Source organism: Sapajus apella, unplaced genomic scaffold (assembly GCF_009761245.1).
Source record: "Sapajus apella isolate SASKATOON/1434 unplaced genomic scaffold, GSC_monkey_1.0 scaffold80, whole genome shotgun sequence".
NCBI lineage: Eukaryota > Metazoa > Chordata > Mammalia > Primates > Cebidae > Sapajus > Sapajus apella.
In genome coordinates this window covers 1,256,493-1,278,210 of record NW_022437020.1, presented here as the reverse complement: position 1 = coordinate 1,278,210, position 21,718 = coordinate 1,256,493, and the positions used below count along the sequence as shown (strand labels likewise).

The 21,718-nt window shown below is 45.6% G+C and overlaps 1 protein-coding gene across 2 annotated transcripts in view; it reads right to left on the bottom strand.

The window, feature by feature from the left end:
- Positions 1-738: 738 nt before the first annotated feature.
- The window catches only part of SLCO3A1 (solute carrier organic anion transporter family member 3A1), a 326,788-nt gene continuing 305,808 nt past the window's right edge, over positions 739-21,718 (bottom strand). Inside the window, exons 10-11 of one of the 2 annotated variants that reach the window (XM_032252774.1) lie at positions 10,098-10,340; positions 739-1,399 (exon numbers count right to left, since the gene is read on the bottom strand). In XM_032252774.1, the coding sequence (XP_032108665.1) occupies positions 1,317-1,399; positions 10,098-10,340 (326 nt within the window). In that variant the 3' untranslated portion in view covers positions 739-1,316. Of the gene's footprint in view, positions 10,341-21,718 lie in introns of both variants that reach the window. The other variant, XM_032252773.1, reaches the window with a different exon arrangement.

The window sequence follows — 21,718 nt, the reverse complement described above, 5'->3', positions numbered from 1 at the left end:
GATATGGACGGGGTGAGCTGCTATTGGTATGTAGGTGGGATTTCCGGTAAGTGGGCTAAATGCTGAGTGCAGAGGGGATTTCCAAGGCAGAGCTAGATGATGGGCATATTCTGATAATGTAATTTTCCAGCAGGGAGGGAGATGGGCATGTTCGAACTCCTGGCGAGGCAACCAGCCTTACGTGCACTACCCCAGACAGTGGGGCTGTTGTGAGATGAAGCCAATTGCCTGTCTCCTAGGCTTTATAGACAGTGGGAGAATCAGAAATGAAAACGAGACAGTGACAGGATAGGACCACTACATGTATCAGCAGAAGCTGCATCAGGGCTGGGGAGCATCTAATTCCAGCCAGTGGTTGAGGCAGTAATGAACAATGACAATTTCTGTCCTGTATGTTGTACTTGGTATCTTACACATGATCTAATTACACATGATCTAATTTAAGTCTTACATAGTTGTATGAAGCAGGCATTAATATTCCCATTTTACAAATGGTGAAACTGGGGCTAAGACAAGTCAGATCACACATTAACATCACACCAGCAGCAAGTGCTGGGGTAGGGATTTGAACGCAGGTCTCTTTTTGGTTCTAAAGCTCATACTCTCTTAAGTCCATAATCTCAAAGCCCATAAATATAGAAAACACATGGCCAGAAACATTCTCCAGAGTCTTTTAGAATCGGTTTACCTGAAGGCACAAGAGAGAAAGGTAACAGAGATTACAGCATGAGACAGAGGAAGAATTAAAATAGTGCTTTTAATATAATTTTCAGCAAACGTACAGTATGTACTTTACATCACATATTTCTAAACTGCTCATTTGGAAAATATAAGCTGCAAAAATACAGAATACCACACTCAAAAATCTATTGAGTATGTGCTTTTTCCCCCTCCATTCTGTGCAACAGGGTGGTCTTTACCCCCCCTTGGCTGATGTCATTACAGCTGTTGAAGCCCTCGGTCAGAGGAGCATTCCCTAGAGGGGAGTTTGTAAAGCATGTTGGCAAGACATCCCCAGAGGAGGCAGAGGAGGGATGGGCAGAAGGGAATTTGCACACCAGGTTGGCATGACTTTTTAAGAGACCCAGGAAAAATGCCTACTCTGACAGCTGTTGGGAGTACGCCTGACCATAGGTCACCTCCTTAGCCCTCATCATAGGCCTGTGCTTGAGGCCTCAAAGGACCACACACTGGCTGGATAATCCACATGGGGACCCTCAGGTTCTTGGGCAGGGAGGAGCACGCTAAGTGAGGCCCGCGAGGTCTGTGGGTGATGGTGGGCTGTTCTCTGCAGGAAGAGGAAGAGGGCCAGGCCCTCAGCTTCTCACAAAGGAGTCTTCTGAAGGTGAATGTGATTCGGGGCAGGTTTTCTCAGTCTCAATGTCTTGGTACTCTGTGCCTAAAAGGGGAGGAGGGAAGAGCCAAGAGGAAAAAGAGATCGGTCTTTTCTGCTTCTCCTACTTTTTGTTAGGCTTATTCAATAGCATGATGGCTTTGCAGTGAAGGGACAAGAGTAGGCAGTCGAAGCAATAAAGTGCTGGTTTTCATTCCACGTAACCCCAAGGGGCCAGATTCTGAGCCCAGAGACCTTTTTGAAGGCCAAATATCCTTTCTAAGTAGGATATTTATCTGCGTGACCATCCCAACAGCCAAGCAGATGTTGGTGATGAGTAAGATGTATCCCAGTCAATAGTTTATCCTTGTCTTACGTAAATCACTAGTGACAGACCTTGTGTTCTAGGGCTGTATGTGTCACCGTGCATCTCTACGGAAGAGACTGCTGAGTGTCAGAGAAAATGGCCTGGCATCACAATGTCACACTTTCTCCTCCAGCATTCAGGACAGTTTGCTTTTTTGGAGCCACAGATATTGACTGCACGCTGGGTAAAATGATATCCTCTTTGGAGCAAGGTTTGTAAGCCTATGCCACCTTTCCAGAATAGATGTTGTGGTTTCATTTTAAAGGTATTAAAAACACGACTAGTCCCTGTGATGATTCACAAGCTGTGCAAGGCTCACTGACCATGACATGCAGCTCTCCTGTTCAGTAATAGGCAACATGAGGCCACAGAAGTCACTGTTCATTCATTTGTCCTCTTTAGACTTTGACCCAGTGGTACAAAAGGTGACAGTTTGGAAATGTCATTCCTTTTCTCGAGATTTTGAAGCTGAAACCTGAGTCCTGAGCAAGCTGGAGCATGCTTCCTTAACTCTCACAAGGCCCAATTTCTTATAGTCTTGGGGTTCCTCTAAAAGACGCAGGCGTGGGAGTTGGGAAGGGTGGGACAGAAGTTAGAGAGCTGGGGTTGATCCCTGCTCAGCAGAATGAATAAGATAAAGGCTGATGAATGGCTGGGAAATTCCTGCTGATGTGGCTAAGGTTGAAGGAGAAAGGAAAAATGTTGTAAAAGGTTTAACATTTAATGATCAAAGTGAAACCCTGATTCCTGTGCCAATAGGCAAAATTTTGCAGAGGTTCTCACCTCCAACTCTTGGCTCACTTCTCTATGAAACCATAGACTCCTGTTAGGGGTTTCCCACAGGGAGACACTCCGTTGGCTTTGTAGAGGCTTCCTAAGAAGCCAGTTCTGTGTTCTAACTTCGGGGGCTGTGTGTTATAGTGGAAAGAGGGCTGGTTTAGGAATCAAAACACATCGGTCAGTGGCTCCTGGTGGCTTTATAAACTAGCTATGTAATCTTAGAAAGGTTGGATTTGCTGAGCTTTCATTTTCAGATCTGTAAAGTGGAAAAAATACTTACCTCGTAGGGCTGGTGTGAGAAGGCTGCTGGGAGCAGTACCTGGGATCATGAATTTATAGAACCCGGCATGTGGGTGGCAGGTGTTTAATAAGCATGAGCTTCCCGGCCCCTTCCCTCCCTTTAAGTGTGGATGGGAGCACCATTTGTGTTCAGTTGGGATCCTTTCGTAACAACATTTTGTAAATCCTATGCTTCCAACTCATTTTATGGCCTTAGAGTATAAAATCAAATAGTTTTGCCAAACATGTCTCCATGAGAGCAATCTTTTATAAGGTTAGTGTGAGAGTCTTCTATAAGACAAAAGTGTCTTATATATGGCAAAAGTGTCCACTTACAGAATGTTAAACCTCCAGGAAACTTACTATGTTGTTCCATTTGCTCATGGCAAAAGAACATGATTCTACCTTACGGGAAAAAATTCAAAATTTATGATTATCACCAACTCCTGATTGTTGACCTGGGTCATTATTACAGAAATGGAAATGTATGGATATTCTGCTCCTAAAAGCCTGGAATCTGAGAATAGAGCAAGACATATCCAACTGGGGACCAGCTTCAGTGTGTTTGAAGCCCTGCGGACAGAGCTGATTTCTTGTGGTTGATGCTGTAGACTTCAGGGGTGCCGGGCATGGCAGTTATCTGGGTCTCCCCAAGAAAGCTGATAATGCGGTGAAGGGCCTCCCTGGCATCTTGGTGCTTTGAGAGTGCATTTTGGAATGCATTAGAGTGGAGTGTCCTATCTGATTCTTTTTATCTGTCCGTTTCAGGGAAAACACCTCATATCAATGGACCACTGGGATCAGGGGTTAAGAGCAAGAAGGACAAATGAAAGCACACATCCCCATAACACAGCTGGCATGGTGTCCTGGCTGTTACATTAGGAGGCCTGTGAGAGTGTGTAGGGCCCCATAGTTCACTTGGGCCAGAGTCTTCCTGATCAGTGGTCTAAAGGTGGGGAGGGCGGTGGGTCCGTGTCTTGCCCAGTAAGGAGGTAGTACCCATAATGATTATGGGTCCGTCTGGGAATAAGAAGAGCTTTTTAAGGACACAGAGCTGATAGACCTGGGTTTGAATCTCAGCTCTGCTTTGTGAATTTGTGCCAGTTCTGGAAGCTTCCAAGCCTCATTTTCTTCCGCTGTAAAATGAAGCCCATAACAGCTCCTATCTCACAGGGTTACAGTTGAGATTAAATGAGCTACTACATGAAATAAGCTTGGCCAGCAGCCGGTTCATAGTAAATGCTTGAGAAATGTTAGCCACGATTAGTAGTTGTTATTATTAGTGCTTACCAAGTATTTCATGTGGCGTATCTGTTAGCTTTAGGGTGCCAGTGTTTTGTGTTGGTTGTGGGGAGGCAAAGGATTGGAAATACTATTTGGTATCTGGACTCACTCTTCTTTTTCTAGTTCCTACATTTTTTCCTCACATGCCCATGTCCATCACTTAAGAAAAAAAGGATGGTTACTGCAGCCCAGCTACCCAGTGTCACAGCTGTATGGGAACGTAGACTACACAGTTCAAACCTCCCCACATGACACAAGAGGAAAATAATGTTGCCTTTAGTTACATGACAGCAAAGGGGTACTTACCTTATCTTGGAAATGAGGTATCTCAGTTAGAGTCTCACGGTCAGGTCTTAAGGCCAATGGACACCTAGCTCAGGGTCCCTTCCTAGGTATGTCCCGGCCTGCGCTGCAGCACCATCTTAGGCGCTAGGATCTGACTCACCTATGCTCAGCCACTAGGGTCCCTCCAACATACAGTGCTGCTTGAGGCCTTGCTTGTGCAAGAGAACAGAGATCGGCACGCTGTGGCCTTCCCTCAGCCACGGATTGTCTTTGTAAATAAAGCTTTATTGGAACATAGCCCATTTGTTTACCTATGGTCTATGGCAGATCTCATGGTACTACGACAGTTGAGTAGTTGCAAGACTCACTAAGTCTAAACTGTTTACTACTTGGCCCGTTACAGAAAAAAGTTGTGAATGTGTTTTGGTGGCTCGCTCTCGGGGCCCCTTCTGCCCTTCATCTTCTCACCCTGTCTCCCCAAAAGGCACTCACTGCTCGTTAGTTCTTAGTTTCTGGGCCAACCTCTCTCCAGAGCCTTCCCAATTCTTGCTGCCATGAGGCAGAACTCACCACTGCCATGAATTGGCTCTCCTTACCCACAGACAGACCCTAGCTCTTAATACTGTTATCCCATTGGTTTTGTTTGTGTTCAGATCCATCCAGCTCATCTAAATGGGAGTTCTTGGAGGGTAGGGACCATATCTTTTCTACTTTTGTATCTGATCTAGGACCTGGCATATAGCCAAGATTTTAAGTAAAGGAATGAATGAAAAAACACATTTCAAATATATCAAGCTCATATAATGCACCTCCCAATAAAAGAAGCCCTGCAGAGAAGAATTACACTACCACGTGGATAGTTTCTGAGAAGTGTGAGTTGTTGGCTCTGTCTCCATGGCAGTCACAGATTTCTGAGGGACAGAGCCATCTTTGCTTCCTGAAATTTCTCATTTTAGGTTTTATAACCCTTGTTGTCCCTGCCATGATGACCAAGCACTCTGGGTTGTTGAAGCTACTGATGAGACAGAGGTGTGTGTGTGTGTGTGTGCATGCGTGTGCACACGCGTGCACGCACGTGCAGTTAGGGTGGATTCCTCATGCTATTCTGGGCAACAGGCCCCATCAGAGGCATTTGAACAAAAATATCTTCCTTGCATATTCCACCAGTGGGAGATTCTTTCAGTTTACTCTTGAGCAACGACAATATCCTAGGGGCGTGGGGTCCAAAGTCTGTCATTTAGGGCAGTTTACTCTAAGGGATTACATTCTTGCAGCTGTTGGGAGAGTAGCAGTTTCGAGTGAGTTGGGCAAAGCAGGTGTAATGAAAGAGGAAGGAAGGGTAGAAAATGCATAAATACTGTATTTCAGTCTTGAACTAATTTTCCAGGTCACACTTAATTTCACCAGCACCCTCTCTTGGAGAATTTGGCACCTCTTAGATATTTGAAGTGGATTTTAACCTAAGGGGAAACAGCCTCACAAGGGAAACGTGGATCAAGGTTGGGAGGAGGTCAATCAGAGGACAGTGGCAGAGCCCACTGGAGTAAGCTGGCCTCTGCAGTGCCTGCTACTTCCCTGTGGCTTCTGGCCAGATAGGTGGTTCTCCCAAGCCACCAACATAGTCAGGTAAGAACAGCACCAGGCAGTGACAAGTATTCTCCACCTGTTAGACTGAAAACACTGCTTGCACGGTTTCTTCCCTCATCTAAACCAAACCAAATATTCAAGCAACAATAAAATACAGCAAAACGCCACCCTACTGCAACAGAAGCTCATCCTGTCCATCTGGTCTTGACTTAATGATCAGATGTGTTGACATCTACACAGTGACCATAAGCTTCCCACTGCTGAGTAGGGCCTCTGGGATTCCTAGTGGGGCTTAGAACAGACCCCACAGGTCTGGCAGGCATGGCTGGGTAGAGAAGAAACCGAACTTCCTAGGACAGGAAGCAGCAGGCAGCAAGAAGACCAGCCCAGCAGGCAGACGGAGAGACAGAAACCACTTTTCCTCGGAGGTTTCTGTCTTTTAGTACATGCATCTATCTCCATTTTACATGTTACTCAATGAATGACCGCCTCTGAAAGGTGTGAAAGAATATCCATTAGCAACCACGAGAGACTCTTTCTCCTCTTTCTCCAAATTCCTCGAGTGGTGTGACTACCATCCCAAGGACGGGCTGATTTCAGCAGGCTTTTCCACTAGCAGGGCTAGGAAGCCTTGCCATAGTGTGAGTGAGGGGAAGCTGGAGGGCAGTTGCTGGACACAGCTCAGTGGCATCGGAGGACCGGAATGTACAGATGCCACTCAGCCAACCTTTACAAGTCAGCGCTAGAGCAAGCTATTCCATGATCAGATGGTGAAAAGGAAGGGATTTTTATGGAAGGGCATGCTCCCTCCTGCTTGGAAGACGTTAGCAACTCTGTCAAATTATATCTTAGGAGCTCTTGGTTTCCAGTTATTTCACCTGTTAAGCGTTCCCAGCAAGCGCCTCGGGGGGACGGTGAGAGGAGGCTATTCCCCCTCCTTCGTTAGCTGTGAGGAAAGCTGGCATGGCATGCTGTGGCCTTCTGGAGCCCTGTGTCCCTAGGGTGTCTGTATCCTTCTCTCAGCTGAGGCCTGACATCACACAGCCTCAGCTGAGAGAAGACAGCAAACCTCATCCCTAGAGAGGCACTTTTGTAGAATGTGCTTACTTCATAGGAGGGAATGATATTGGCTAAAAAACAAAAACAAAATCCAAGCCTTCCTGGTATATACATAGGAGTTACAAAGATCTGTCACTTTCAGCAGAGAGACTTCATCCATCCCTGGGCATGTTCAACTGAGATGGTGTAAGAGTTGGTAGCAGAAGAGAGAGAACTCTAGCAGTTACTTTCTAGGTTTATTCCATCCCGTACATTTTTGTGTTCTATGAATCCAATGGAGACCTTACCAGGAAATCTTCATTCACTTGAAACCAAACAGGTAATCAAGGGGCTGGATCTAATGTTGTATGTACAATGCTTCTTTAGAGAACAAAAGGCAAATGAAAACTAGACTGAGGTTTCTGTTCTGTAGTATACAAGAAAAATTAAAACTTTAAAAGACGACACAACACAGTTCAGAGCCATCTTGCAACAAGGATCTTCAAATTTATACCCAATTGCTGATAAAACTCAGCCCTGGAGTTGTCTTCCTGTTAATTCTAACATCTTTTTCACATTCATCCTAAAATCTTAAAAAAATTCAAAATGCAAACAGTTTAAAAAACCTTTTTTTTCCCTCTCAAAGCAAATAGTTCCATAAAACACTAGGTCATAGGGCCTCAGTGCATGTGTACTGAGTTTGACGGGCCAAGCAATCATCTATAAGCGTGACCTATTAGCAATACATTTGTAAACAAAAGTAAACCAAAACCTGTACAGGACAGTATCAAAGCCTTAGGAACAACAGAACATACATATTTTATGAAGTGGTTGGAGAACCATCTCCCCTTTACTAGTTAACATACTGATGAGTGTCCCCATTTTCATCAGCAAAGACATACTAACACTAAGCAGATGAAAGGCCTGTCTTGGAAGCATCCTGCCCCAGGTGGCTGATCACGGTGGCCCCACATCACGACACAGCTTTTCTTTGGGTCATTCTTGCGTAGTGCTTTCTCTAGATTTGGATTGTCACTCAAGCCTCTTCATTTACAATGTTCATTAAAAATTTGGTGCAATACCTCCCCCGCCGACCCCAACCATTTTTTAACCTCCTGATTCTTTTGTTGGCTTGTGGGTAAACTGCAAATGTGTCCAAAGTGAAAAAGCAAACTAACCAATCAACCTTTGAGTTCTTTTCTGGGGCCAGGAGTGTGACATGAACAAATGTCACTGAGGCAGCATGAGGGGTACGTTAGCTGAGCCCTTGGTTGTGTGCATACGAGTGCGTGCCGTTACCTAAGCTCTGTCCCCTTACGAAAATGGTCATAGAAGACCAAGTGTGCTGGTTGCAAGAGGTTTTCCCACGTCATTCTTACCCCAAATCATAACAGGTTCATTCTCTGAGGTTCACCCACTTTCAAAACACACACAGACAAAGGCCTTAGTTCAAGACTGACCCTGAAAATGTCACTGGCATTTTCACACATTGGACACGTGATAGCTTCCAGGAGCTTGTGATTCTATCAGAGATTCTACAGACTGCGTAACAGCTTGTGCTAGGGAACTGTTCTTCTTTCCCATCGCCACAAGTGTTGCACCCATACACACAAACCCATATCTAAGTGTGTCTCCTCCGCAGGCTGAAAAGAAAGCCTCTTGGAATGTCAAGCATGAATATAAAAGGGCTTCCCATGACAGTGATCACTGAATCATGGTGAAGAAAGCTAACAGGCAAATTTGCAATTCATCACATTATCCCCTGTTGTCTCAAAAGTGATTCTTTGAAAGTCAGACTGCATATACACTCTTTCTGAAGCATTTTGTTTTCTTCTTGTAACACATCGTATATTCTTGTTTTTGTAGAATATCCAAATGAGGATAAAACGATAAAAATTACAATAGGTTAATTGCATCCCTTGTATCACATATTTTTGGTGCATTAAAAAAGGAGGAAAAAAAACGTAAAAGCAGCCAGCATAATAAATCCGCCCTAGAGAACTGTGTTAGTGACTGTAGGGTTAACACAGATTTTAGAAGTAGTTAAAAATAGTGTTAGAGGATTGTACATACAACAGTCTGAAATTCATATGCATTGTATTTTTTTTTCTTTTAAAAGTGGCAAAATGTTTGGCAAATGTAAGCAAATGACTTGGACTGTGTTGGGTCTCACTGGCTCTGAGCCGGGTCAGTCATAGCCAGGCGAGGCCTACTGCTTCCTGAGGTCACTCTGTGGGGCTAGGGGAAGGTGGATGCCGGCCACAGGGAGGTGCTGGCCCTCCACCCGGCCCCCTCAGGCCCTCAGTCTTGAACATGGAAATGGGGCTGGTGAGAGGTGCCAATTGCAAACTCCAGTGCGGATCACCCATTAGCATCACTGAGAGAACTCTGGGGCCTTGAACCACATGCAGACTGGGTGAGTCGTCTACACAGTGACCCATATTGCGAAAGTTAGAGAGAGGAGTGGGGCTTCCACCTCTCTGACTTGTGCGCCTGCCCCCACCCCCATGTGGAGAAGGAGGATGGCGCGGGGTGTGTCACTAGTGCTTAATCTGGCAATGTTTTCAACTTGTGGGTTTTTAAAATTTTTTATTTTAGTAAACTTTTAAAAAAGCGTTTTCTGTTTTATATGTGTATGTATATCCAGAAATGTCCATCCTCCAAGCTGGCCACCATTGTTCCCTGAATTTGGCAGTGCCTGTTGCTTGCAGCTGTGGGCATCCTGAAAACCATGAGGTGCCTTCAAAGTAGATTCTGTGGCCCAGCCGCGCGAGTGGCCTCCAGGACCCCGCCGCACGATCTCATTCTCTCCTTATTCTGAATCCTGTCTGGCTCTGATGTTGAGAAAAAGGACAAAGTTGGTGTGTCTGACTGCGTGTATGTGTGTGTGTGCATCTGTGCCTCTGTGTGTGTGTTTTGTTTTTTTTTTTTTGGAAACCTTTTTTCCTTTTTTTAAGAAAAAATGACCCTTGGATTACTAATACAGAGTTCAGCCCTCCTTTAGTCACTATAAAACGGACTCCATGTTTTCACACCACTCATGGTCTTCCAGGTTATAGATAAACTTTGTCCTATGTGTCTGGTTTGCGGGCACAGGGTCCCTCCCCAGGTTGTCTAGGGTCAGAGTAGAGGCAAAGAACTCACTGGTGCTCAGCCCGCCCTCGTGGTTTTTGATGTAGCGTTTATAGTTTTTCCTCAGGCACTGCCACGTGGTGGTGTACAGGATGAAGGCGAAGGATTTGAGCGCGATGGCGATGCTGACGTACAGATATCTGTAGACCACATTGTCGTAGAGGACGCAGGCGCCTTGCTCCCCACAGAACGTGCTCCAGAACAGGCAGGTGGAGTCGATGCCGGCCCCGAAGATGAGGGGTGGGGGGATGAAGCCTGTCACAGGGAAAAGAACGTTAAGGTTCTGGATTTGGTGGCCGGTGCACCCCTGTTCCGGTCTCTGCTTAGCTTTTCTTATAGCACTGCTGGGCAAGTAAGACTGGCTCTGTGGCTCAAAGACACGCTCAGGAGGCAAAGCGCATGAGTTTGAGTCCCGGTTCTGCTTTTCTATTATGGTACAAATCTGAGAAAGTTACTTAAGCTCTCTTGCCTTAGTTTCCTTATCTGCAAAAAGGGGATGATGATAATACTACAGTCCTCACCAGACTGCTGTGAAGACTAACTTTACACACGAAAAGCATCGGCAGGGTGCAGTGGCTCACGCCTATAACCCCAGCACTTTGGGAGTCTGAGGTGGGCAGATTACCTGAGATCAGGTGTTCGTGACCAGGCTGGCCAACATGGTGAAACCCCATCTCTACTAAAAAGACAGAAATTAGCCAGGCGTGGTGATGTACACCTGTAGCCCCAGCTACTTGGGAGGCCAAGGCAGGAGAATTGCTTGAACACTGGAGGCGGAGGTGCCAGTGAGTCAAGATCGCACCACTGCATTCCAGCCTAGGCAACAGAGGGAGACTCCATCCCCAGAAAGGAAGGCATCTAGAATGGTGTGTACTGTGCCACTTGACCATGGAAAGTGAGTGACAGCTGCTAGTATCACCATCCTCTGCTGAGAGCCTGAGAAGGACAAGAGAGTCTTCCCTGAAGGGAAACATTCTTAGTGTCAGTGAAAGAAGCGTGGTCTCACAGAGGGAACTGCAATGAAGTGGCGTACTATGTGTGGTGTTCTTTTGCATGGGGCTTTTAGGGCTGTGTGCGCTCGAGTGCAGGGACCAGACGCTGGACTTGAGTACCTCTGCGTGTATACACATAGAGTTTAAAATGAAAAATACCTGCAAATAGACAACTTCCCTTCCCCTATATATTACCAGTGGGTAAGAATATTCCCAGCTCAGAAGGAGTCGGTAACCAGTTTTGAAACCCTCACAGTAGAGCATTTCTGGCACCTAAAACCAGTCACCAAAAATGGCAGATGAGATGAAAACCCCTCCCTCCCCTGCTCCTCTCTGTGTCTCTCTGCCTGCTGTTATCGCTGAGTTATCAGTCCTGGCTGCCCATGAGAATCCTCATCCAGGGTGTCCCATCCCAGACCAGTGAAATCGGAGCATTTGGTGTGCAGCCCGGTCCTCAGCACTTCTACATTCCCAGGTGATTCTGAGTGCAGGGAGGGAAGTACAGAGACAGCTGTACATGGTGCAGATGATGGACACGGTGCATCTGTACATGGGAAAGTGACAGATGAATCACTGACACAAGCTCACTGTTCCCGAAAAACTGTCCTCTTGAGGCTAGAATAAGGTGCCAGCCATCTTCAGTGACAGAATGCAGCAGGAGGAGGTCAACTCTGGAACTAGGTGTGGCGATCTCTGAGATCCCAGGACCCACATCCCTCTATCCGGAGTGTTCCTTGCAGGCCCAGCTCTAGAGCATGTGAATTTCATTTTGTATTAAGGAAGGTCCTTCTGAGATTTTGGCGAGATCTAGACCCATAGCCCAGAAAAAGACACCTACCCACAAAATCAAACCCATATTTCAGGGGGTTCATGGATCCCTTTAGTCCCCCCATGATCGCCAGCATAACAGCACGTGCATCACAAACACAGCTGCACCTCCAATATGCGGGGTCTCCAAAGGCAGCCAGGGAGAAAGGCAAGGCTTAAGGAAGCAGTGCTTCCCCGGTTTTAATGCCAGGTGTGGAATGGGGTGAGAGGGGGCTGTGTTACCCTATCAGTGCTAATGAGCTTGGCAGAGCTCCAGGCTCTCTGGGCCAGGTGCCTCTGTACTTCTCCTTGGAACTCTCCACCTTCGCTGCATGTTACCCCAAAGAGAAACCTCCGAAAAGGATTCTGGTTGAAACCTCATTAAACTTCCCAAACAGCTTGATGGAATGAATAAGCTCCAAGCTCCAAATCCCACACAACCTGCTTCCTTCTTTCCAGCTGCCAGGTCAGGCTGTGGTCCTGCTGCATCAAATCTCATATTCTCAGCATCCCCTGTGGTCCCAAAGGCTGCCCAGGTGCCTGAGCCCTTCCCTACCAACCCTGTGTGTTCTCCGTGCCTCCTAACAAATGCCTTTCTTCATTTCACTGAAAAAGAGCCAACTGGAGGAACTGCCATGGCAACCGCATAATCGAAACTAAGCCATACGCCACATTATTTATGTGAAAAATGAAGATCTTGAGCCCATTTGTATTATAGGTAGACCTAGGGATACATGGAACTAATGCGGCCTGTTTCTGTGGCACCGTGGGACAAAGCAAATCCATTCATCTTTCTGTCTCTGCATGGGGCATAACCATTATGTTGTGATTAGCTCCCAAATGCTCCTCTCTCCTCTTCCTCTGCCTTGTGACCTTTCTTGAGGTCATTTCACTTTGTCCAAGCCACCCATCACCTCGCAATGGGGAGCCAAGGTTAGAGAGAACACCTCTAGTCAACGCTTTGCCATGGGAAGGAACTGAGGGTACAGATGTCCCTTGCTCTACAATGCATGGATTCTTGGAGGCAGATTCCAGGTTGGGGCAAATCAGGTCATATTTTAAGCACATCAAAGGAAATGTGCAACATTAACATTTGTTAAAACCAAAATCTCTCTCTAAAATACCACTATGTAACTCCTTCATGTACTTGTACCTGAGAATTTTATAGCATTTGGTTGTGTTTCAGGTAGGACATACCTCTGTACGATAAAGATGGCAGTTACATCTTGCCTACTGTCAAGCTCCACTACCAGATGACAAAACCTTTAAACAGCAATTTGAAACCTTTAGACAGCAATTTGAAAGCTAAGTACTCAGGATGAGAGGATCACATGAACTCAGGAGTTCCAGGCTGCAGTGAGCCATGATCACACCACTGCAGTCCAGCCTAGGGGACAGAATGAGATCCTGTCTCAAAAAACAAACAAACAAAAAACAAAGTTTTTCATGCTTTGCTCTGCTTAATATTTTAGAGAGCATGTGTTGTAGAGAAGAAAGAACATTTTTTTTTAGATGGAGTCTCGCTCTGTTGCCAGGCTGGAGTGCAGTGGTGTGATCTTGGCTCACTGTAACCTCTGCCTCCTGGGTTCAAGCGATTGTCCTGCCTCAGCCTCTCCAGTACCTGGGACTACAGGTGCAAGCAACCACACCCAGCTAAGTTTTGTATTTTTAGTAGAGATGGGATTTTCACCATGTTGGTCAGGATGGTCTTGATCTCTTGACCTTGTGATCCACCCACCTCAGTCTCCCAAAGCTCTGGGATGACAGGCGTGAGCCACTGCACCCACATGAGATGAAAATTTTACGGTGCTGAAGCCCGGTGGAAACTCACTCAATCTTTCAGTGTCTGTTTCTTCATCTTTAAAATAGAGCTGACACCACCTCCTTGGTAAGGGTTATGGTAAATACCACACAAATGAGGTGTGTGTGAGTGTTTTGCAAGGGTCTGATCTTTCCATGTAACCAGAACTTTCGCCACCTTATTCCTGTTAGAGAAGGGATTTGGAGTGATCTTCTAGAAGAACTCTAGGTTGAGTACATTAAGTATAACCTTTATGACATTCCTGTTATACTTCTGAATCGTGAAAATAATTGTTTTCTTTTCCATCAAATACATCTTTTCCTTTTTATTCACTTAAAATTCTTTCCCAAAGGGGAGCTCTAGCTATCAGGCCCTAAATTGCAGGTGCGCAGAGAATACTAGAGGTGAACCGACTGTGTCTTGTTAGAGGCCTCTGCCATTCAGAAACTCTCCTGATGAGTCACAGAAGGGAGTCCCACCTTGATGACTCATTTTCTCCCCCGGCCCAGCATCCTTGTATGCTTATCACTCAGTTGGGCCCAAGAAAAACTCAGGCAGTCCCTGCAAGGAGCTGGTTCCCCACAGACGAACGGGAGACTCCTATAGTATGAGTGTGGCTACTGGCATGGTAACTACTATCATTAACTCCTTGCCACCCAGGACTGTATTGCATAATGCAATACATCCATTATGCATCCCCCTCCCCTCTCGCCCAGCCTTATTTCACATACATATACACTGAGAATCAGAGATATTTGTTTCAGGTTTGATATTTCAAAACCCCAAGCCCAATAATCTCCTTCCTTCTAATTCAGAGTTTGTTGATTTGAGAAGACTTTGGAGCTCTTATTGGGGATTTCCAGGGATATGGAGAGTATTTTATTTACCCTTTTGCTAAGCTCCTGGAGTAACTGGCTTGTAGAAGCCCGGTTTTGAAGTGCACAGAGGGTGAAACACACAGGGGGTCTGATCTTTGCCAAGCGGGCAGCCCTTCCTTCTCTGGAGTTGCTAATACACAGAGAAGGCTGGGAGACTTATCTTGCAAACAAACTCAGTATTTCGGCGGACACCTGAAGCAGTACTGGCAGATACTGCGACTCTCAGCAGGAAGAGACACGAAGTTGTTATCCTTGTAGCCTTTGGTCAGACAGGGAGTTCACATCAGGCATTTTGGTGGTGGGGAAGAAATGTAAATGTATGAACCAGAGGCAGTGGATTTTGGATTCTAATTTTGCCACTTGGGAAGTGTGTGATTCACACAACTTTAGTGAATCTCAGTTTTGCTGTTTATACAGTGGGCACAGTCATACTTTTGGGCAGAGCTTCTGCAAGGATTCAATGGGACACCATTTGAGAACGCTCTCGCAGGGTGCGATCTCCAAAAATGTGGTTCCCTCGCTCTTGTTTGGTGTTTGTCCTAAACCCTTTTGGACAAGTGAAAATCTGTCCTCTATAAGTTACTGTCTCTAGAGAAAGAATTACAGAAAACCTTTCAAGCTGTCACTCTCCACATCTACTTGGGAGGCTGAGGGAGGACAATCACTGGAACCTGGGAGGCGGAGGCTGCAGTGAGCCAAGATCATGCCATCGCACTCCAGCCTGGGTGACAGAGTGAGACTCCATCTCAAATTAAAAAAAAAAATGCTCCACATCATACGTCAGTTTTAGAGGATAATCAGGTGCATCCAAAAGGGGGGTGCGGCAGGTGTACTTGAGTGTCCCCTCTGGTTTTGAGTACCTTCGCTCTGTTAAGTCCTTAGGTACAAGAAAGCTTGATGATGGTGGTGTATTTTAGTAACCATGTCTTTTGAAGAAATGCTCTCTTCCCAGGAGCCTGCAAGAGCAGTTTTCTCTCTCTCTCTCTCTCTTTTTTTTTATCTTCTTTCCTCCCTGTGTCCTCTGGGCAGGAACTTGTGGATGAAGCAGGTGTTAGGAGCGTCCCATCACTGGGGCACTAGGAACCTACCACGTGTGGAGGCTCAATGCTGTTCCCGCTATTAGAGGGAATATTAAAAGGACTAAATCTTACTGTTATACTCTGGCTTAAATTGCAGCTGTACATATTTCAAGGCATAAATTGCTGCGCTGCTTAAGAAAACTGTCTGTTTTCCTGAAATCTATTAACAGAGCTTAAACCTCAAGGTCTTATATCTTGGCTATTTAATTTACTCTCTTAGTTGAAGAGGCTGAGCCTACTTCTATTCCTTGGTCTAAACTTAGAAGTTGAACTGCAAGGCTTTTGTAAGAAAAATAAGTTCAAATTCCTTTATGGGACAAAATGGAAGCTGGAAATCACTGCCTTTTACATTTAAAAAGATATCTATTTCTCTTCGGCTTACCTGCTAAGATTTGATTTCACCATGGAATCTCTATTCAACCTGGTGGAATTACTGTTATGTCCAGCGCCAGTTAGAGAGGGAGATGCTGAAAAGTGTATTCTCCTGAAAGGATTAATGAGTTCTCTGCTTATGCAATGCCAAGAAAGGTCTGGGCTGTTGATATCCGCAAGCATCTTCCACTGACACCTGACATTTACTTTTCTTAAACTGGAGAGTCTGGAGGAGCTGCTATTGTCTCCTTTCGTTCCTGGACCCCTTGTGAAAGTTGCTAAGGCCCAAAGAGCTTAACTAATCTGTCACATGGTCAGGAAAGGCAGAGCTAGACTCAAGAGCAGGTGTGACTGATTGTGGAGGGCTGACTGTGAATAGTGGATGTCACCTTAGCACAGGTAAGACATCAGGAGGTCAGGCACACTGCTGACAGAGCCAGGCCACATGGCTGGTGCCGAATGAACAATTAAAAGCATACGCAAGTAGAAGGGGTCTTCCCTGTATCCCACCGCCGTATCTCACTCCCTCCCACCTCTCACCTGGACCCTGGGCATGCTGTGCTTACTTCTTCCAAATCATCATTTAACACGTTCATTTCTCCATTTGCCTATAAACTTCATATGCAAGACGATGCTCACAGCAGGACGTCAACAAATGTCTGACAAGCCACATCAGGAGTGTCTAGGATGTACTTTCCTAGAGTAATTCATGAATCGCCCCAGACCAAGGACAGCCTGCTCAGGAATGACGCCTGCCTACAGAGATGCACCCCAAGGGCCTTCCCCATGCTTTTGACCAGGCAGGCACGCTGGAAAACTAAGAGGTAGGGTTAGTGTATGGAGAGCTTGTGGTGTTACTGCGGAAGCTAAGCCCATCCCTGATGATATCCTGAGACACTTGATCCATTGCGTCTCTCACTTTATTCTATTAAAGGCTGCTCCACCAGTCCTAGAGGCTCCAACTTCAGCTTCATCTTGAGATTTTGTTGCTTCTCTTTTGCTTTCACTTAGGTCCACTGGGTGGGGAGCCTCTGTGGATGCCGCCTCACTATGTGGCTCCCATCTGTCTTTGCCTTTTGAACCCACTGCATTGCTGGGAGCTAGCTTCTCACCTGAATGCTTTTAATGGGTTATCAGGCATCCTGCTACCTTATGCCCTGCTCACCGGCTGCTCTACCTCCAGCAAAATTCTGAACGTATGTTTACTCTCCCACCTGAAACCCTCATTTGCTCCACACTGGCAACTACTCAGCCAAGTATACTTTCTCCCCTTGGAAATCGAAGTCCTCTATAGCTTTTTCTAACCCCACACGTTCCCCACACTTGCCTCGTTCTCCTATGGAGTCACCGGAGGCGGGATATTGGCACCCACTTATCTGTATACCCTGAGCAGCCCCTAGACAGCATCTTGGATGTGGAACAATCTCTGTCCATGTTTGTTTCCACTCATTTAATTTGGTGTAGCATCCTGGCATGCAGTAGGCCCCAGGAGCAGGGAGTTTGCCCACAGCCTGGAGAGAAAAGCAGTGGCTAACACACTAGTAGAAGAATAAAGCAGGATGGACTCGATTATGCCAGGAATTCTGCCATGAGTAGATTGTTCTGTTTACTCTCAATGCACTGACCCTTCTTCTGGTCAGTCTCTTCCTCCCCTCCTCACCTCCTGCCACTGTACTGGATGACAGAACTTGTCCACGTGAGCCTTTCGATAACTCGTTCTCAACATCGAGGTTCTTTACCCCCGTCCCTCTCTGGCCAGCAACACCCTGGGCTGTGTCATTGGTCAGAACTGCTCCACTTCCATAATCTTCAAGTCAGACAATGAGGCTCTGGGCCCAGCCTCCACTTCTCTTTTTCCATTATTGATGACAACTCGTGTTTACAGTTCCGGGATCTTTGTCCTCTCTCCTTCCTCCCATCTCAGCCCCTCTCATCATCATCCTCAGCTTCTTTGCTCCACTCTCCTGTCGCCACGCCGGCCACACTCCTGCTTCTGCTCCAGGGTGCTGGGGCCACTCCCAGCGCCACACTGACCAGTGCCACTCCCCCCACCACGCTGACCAGTGCCTCTGCAGGCCCTGGCCTGGCGCCTTCTACCAACTCCTTGCCGTTGGCGTGTAAAGCAACAAGGGAGGCCAATCTTGCACCCATTTCTAGCTCCTGCCCTCTTCACTTACAGCCAAGTGTCTGGAAAGAGGGTCATCCCATGCCCCTGTTCCACTTCCTCACTCTGACCCATGCGGGCGGTGCATCAAAGACGGCCCCCTCATTGTGCAGTACGGCTACTTACAGGAAAACTAATACAAGTAAGTGGTCTACAGCAGCCGCATTTCCAGTGTGCAATAGCACCTGTGGTACTACAGAGAACATTTCTATCACCACGGCAGGTTCCACTGGAGAGTGCTGGTCCACACCACGCCCAGTTTGCTCCACATCCTTTCTCCTTCTCGTGAATGGTTCCGTGTTCACCACAGGACCCAAGCCTTTCTTAGGAGTGGGCACTGTGAGTTCCCCTTTCTGAGACTCCAGTCCTTTTGCTCCTCCTCGTGTTTCTCAACCCTACCCTCTCCCCATCCTGAAAGCACCATCTCAGCACGAGCCTCCGTCATTCACTCCATTACAGCAGCAACTTCTCCAGCTATGTTCTCATTCTCCACATGGCAGACAAGCGCTTTCTAAAATACACAGCGGATCCTGCCACTCTCTGGTTAAAGCCCATCTACAACTTTCATTTGCCTTAGAGATAAAGGTCAAACTCACCAACGGGGCAGAAGCCGTTTCTTACCAACTTCCTGATCCACTTCCTCTCCACATCCATTTTCTGCTGTCCCCTTTTCCCCCCAGTCTGGGCCTTGTTCACACCCAGGCTTTTCCCCCTTAAGTCCTTCTCCCTGTTCATCTGTATGACTCTTACTGCTCCAGGGCTGACCACAGACATCACATCCTTCCCAAACCCACTGCTCCCCCTCCCAAGGCGAGATGAGGAGGCCCTTCTACAGACTCCTATTGCACCTCTGCCCACACCATCAAGAATGCTGTCACATTCACCTGTGATGTCCCCATTGTATCCCCATTACCCTTGCAAGGCCAGCACAAAAGCTGACAGTGTCACAGAATCTGATGTCTTTGCCAGCCTTTCATGAACAGTAATGGTGGTTCATCTTACTGGGTGCTGCAAGAAAGGGAATTAGGCCAAATGCTAAGACTTCTTCCATGAGCTGCTTCTAATGAAAACATGAAGCTGTGTCATATTCTTCTAGAGCAGGGTTTTCCAGTCTCTAATTTAAGACTCATAATGGGCAATAAAATCAATAGAGTGGGTCATGACCAACTTTTTTAAAAGCATGGAATAGACTATAATAGAACATGTCAGAGCGTGTCATGCCTATTACAGTGAGTATTTTTTCATGATTTTTTTTTGTTTGTTTCCACAGTATCTACGCATAGGCTTGTGAATAGTGGGCCATAATGTAAAACTTGCCATCTCTTGCTCTAGATGACAGTTGCAGAAGTTGAAAGACACTATTTTAGGGAATACCTGGTTGATTATTCGTGGGGCAGACATGCAAATTGCACTATATGATGATTCTAACAGCAAAATGTGATTCATAATGTACACTTTTGCTTCCAACGGTCCTATAGTTTTCATTTACTTTTCAGAAATGTCTTGCATTTTTTTTTTCATCTTATGCTACCAAAAAAAAAAATGTTCTGCCAGTTGCGTTGAGTCCTTAGTATCTGTCTAGAGGTGCAGAGACCTCCACAGCAACTCCACAGATTAGGAGGGTGCGCTCTTACCTTCCCTGGCCAGCCCCATAGGATGCATAAGGGCAGAGCTGAGGTCACTTACCTGGGGATGGTCCATGGCTTAGAACACAGGAGTGTTTCAATAAATGTTAGCTTCTTGAACAAATGCATATGTGGAATGGCTTTACCATTTGCAGAAATAAGGGTCCCAATGTGCTAGTTGATATTACACATCCACCTATTGATCCACCCCACAAGGCAGTGAGCATAGGATGTATGCGGATTGTACCCTCCCCATAACAGAAAAAAATCAGCACAAATGTAACTCTGCCTTGGCAGTTCTGCAAGCTACTACAGCTTCCCAGGAAGGCCCAAGTGCTTTCCTTTGAATTTGTGCTGAACTCGTTTTATTTTTTATTTGTTTATTTTTTTTTTTTGGAATTCATTTTAATTGTGCATCTTCATACCTGCAACACTTCTATTTTCCATGACTTAGATGTAAGACAATGCCATTGGAATAATGAAGGTACCTCCTCCTATTTCTCAACCCAACCCTCTCTCTCCCCATCCTGGGAGCACCGTCTCAGCATGAGCTTCATATATACCAAGAAACATAGATTGACAGTGGTTGAGAGCAATCTGAGGTCTTCTCCCAGGCACAGAGGGAATGATCACAGATTGATGGAAAGTTTTTGATATAGAGAAGGGAGATGAGGAGAGACATTTGCTATGCATTGGCCATTCCTTAGGGAGGACCTTAATGGATCTAAAGGCTAATATTTTTCTTTTGTATATCAAATATATAAATATTAATCTCATGAAAGTAATAGACATTTCATTCAAAACTTTAAAACAAATTTAGAAAATATTTGTAACCTTCTTACTCAAATAGTCAATACTATTTTGGTATCTTTTGCCACATTTTTCTGTTTATGTATACATTTAAAATATTTGAGTATTTATTATATTTTAGACCTCTTGTTTTCCCTTCCACATATCACATGCTCTTTCTAAGTCTATGTTTTTCTTTCCAGAATTTTAGAGGGGAACATAAATCCTACTGCGATTATAGACCATAACCGATTTAACTAATTGCCTGCTGTTGTGCTTTTGGGTTGCTGCCAATTTTCCATTTTTACAAACATTTCTATGACTGGGTATTTGTGCTTATCCACAATTATAGACTTCAAATGAGGAATTTTATTTCTACTGTAAAAATACAGGTCAGGCTGTTTTTCTTTCTACATTCAGATACCATTTAAAGTCCACTGGGGAAGATGACTGTTGTATTATTCAAGGAAAAAAGTTATCTTGATCTTAGCCTTAACCGAAGAACACTCATAAAGGAAGAGAGAGGTAGGCACAGCTGGGAACCAGGCCCAGCCAGTGCACAGGAAGGACCCTGGGTGAACCATGGACTTTCTCATCTTCCTTTTGCCTATCTTAAAAACAAGAGGGATAGACTTAAGTCTTTCATTCCATACCAAATCTTGAAACACGGCCCTACATAGCATGAAGGTCACATTTGCCCCATCCCAGAAACTCAAGGTAAACAAACTAAGTCAGTTGGGAAAAATTTAAAGGATGCAAAGTTTCCATTTTCAAGGCATTGTGAGAAACTTTTCTTTCTCCCAGCTGGCGGCCCCATAAATGAAGCATTTCACAAGCTGCTCATGGCTTGCTTAATGAGGATGCCAAATTACACCACCAGATTTTTCCCCTTTGGTGCCATCACTTTTCCTCCTTATGCCGATGAGAATTCAGGGTGGCGTGACAATAAGAGTTGGTATAAATGAGAACTCTGTGCTATCCATGCAGCACCTGAGTTTATCTCTGAGCAATATTTTCAGACTTAAAATTTCTCATTTACTAATAATTAAACTTCAAAGGAAAAAAGAGACAGACAGACCCAGGAAATGGGATAATTCCACTGATATTTACTTACCTAATAATAAGC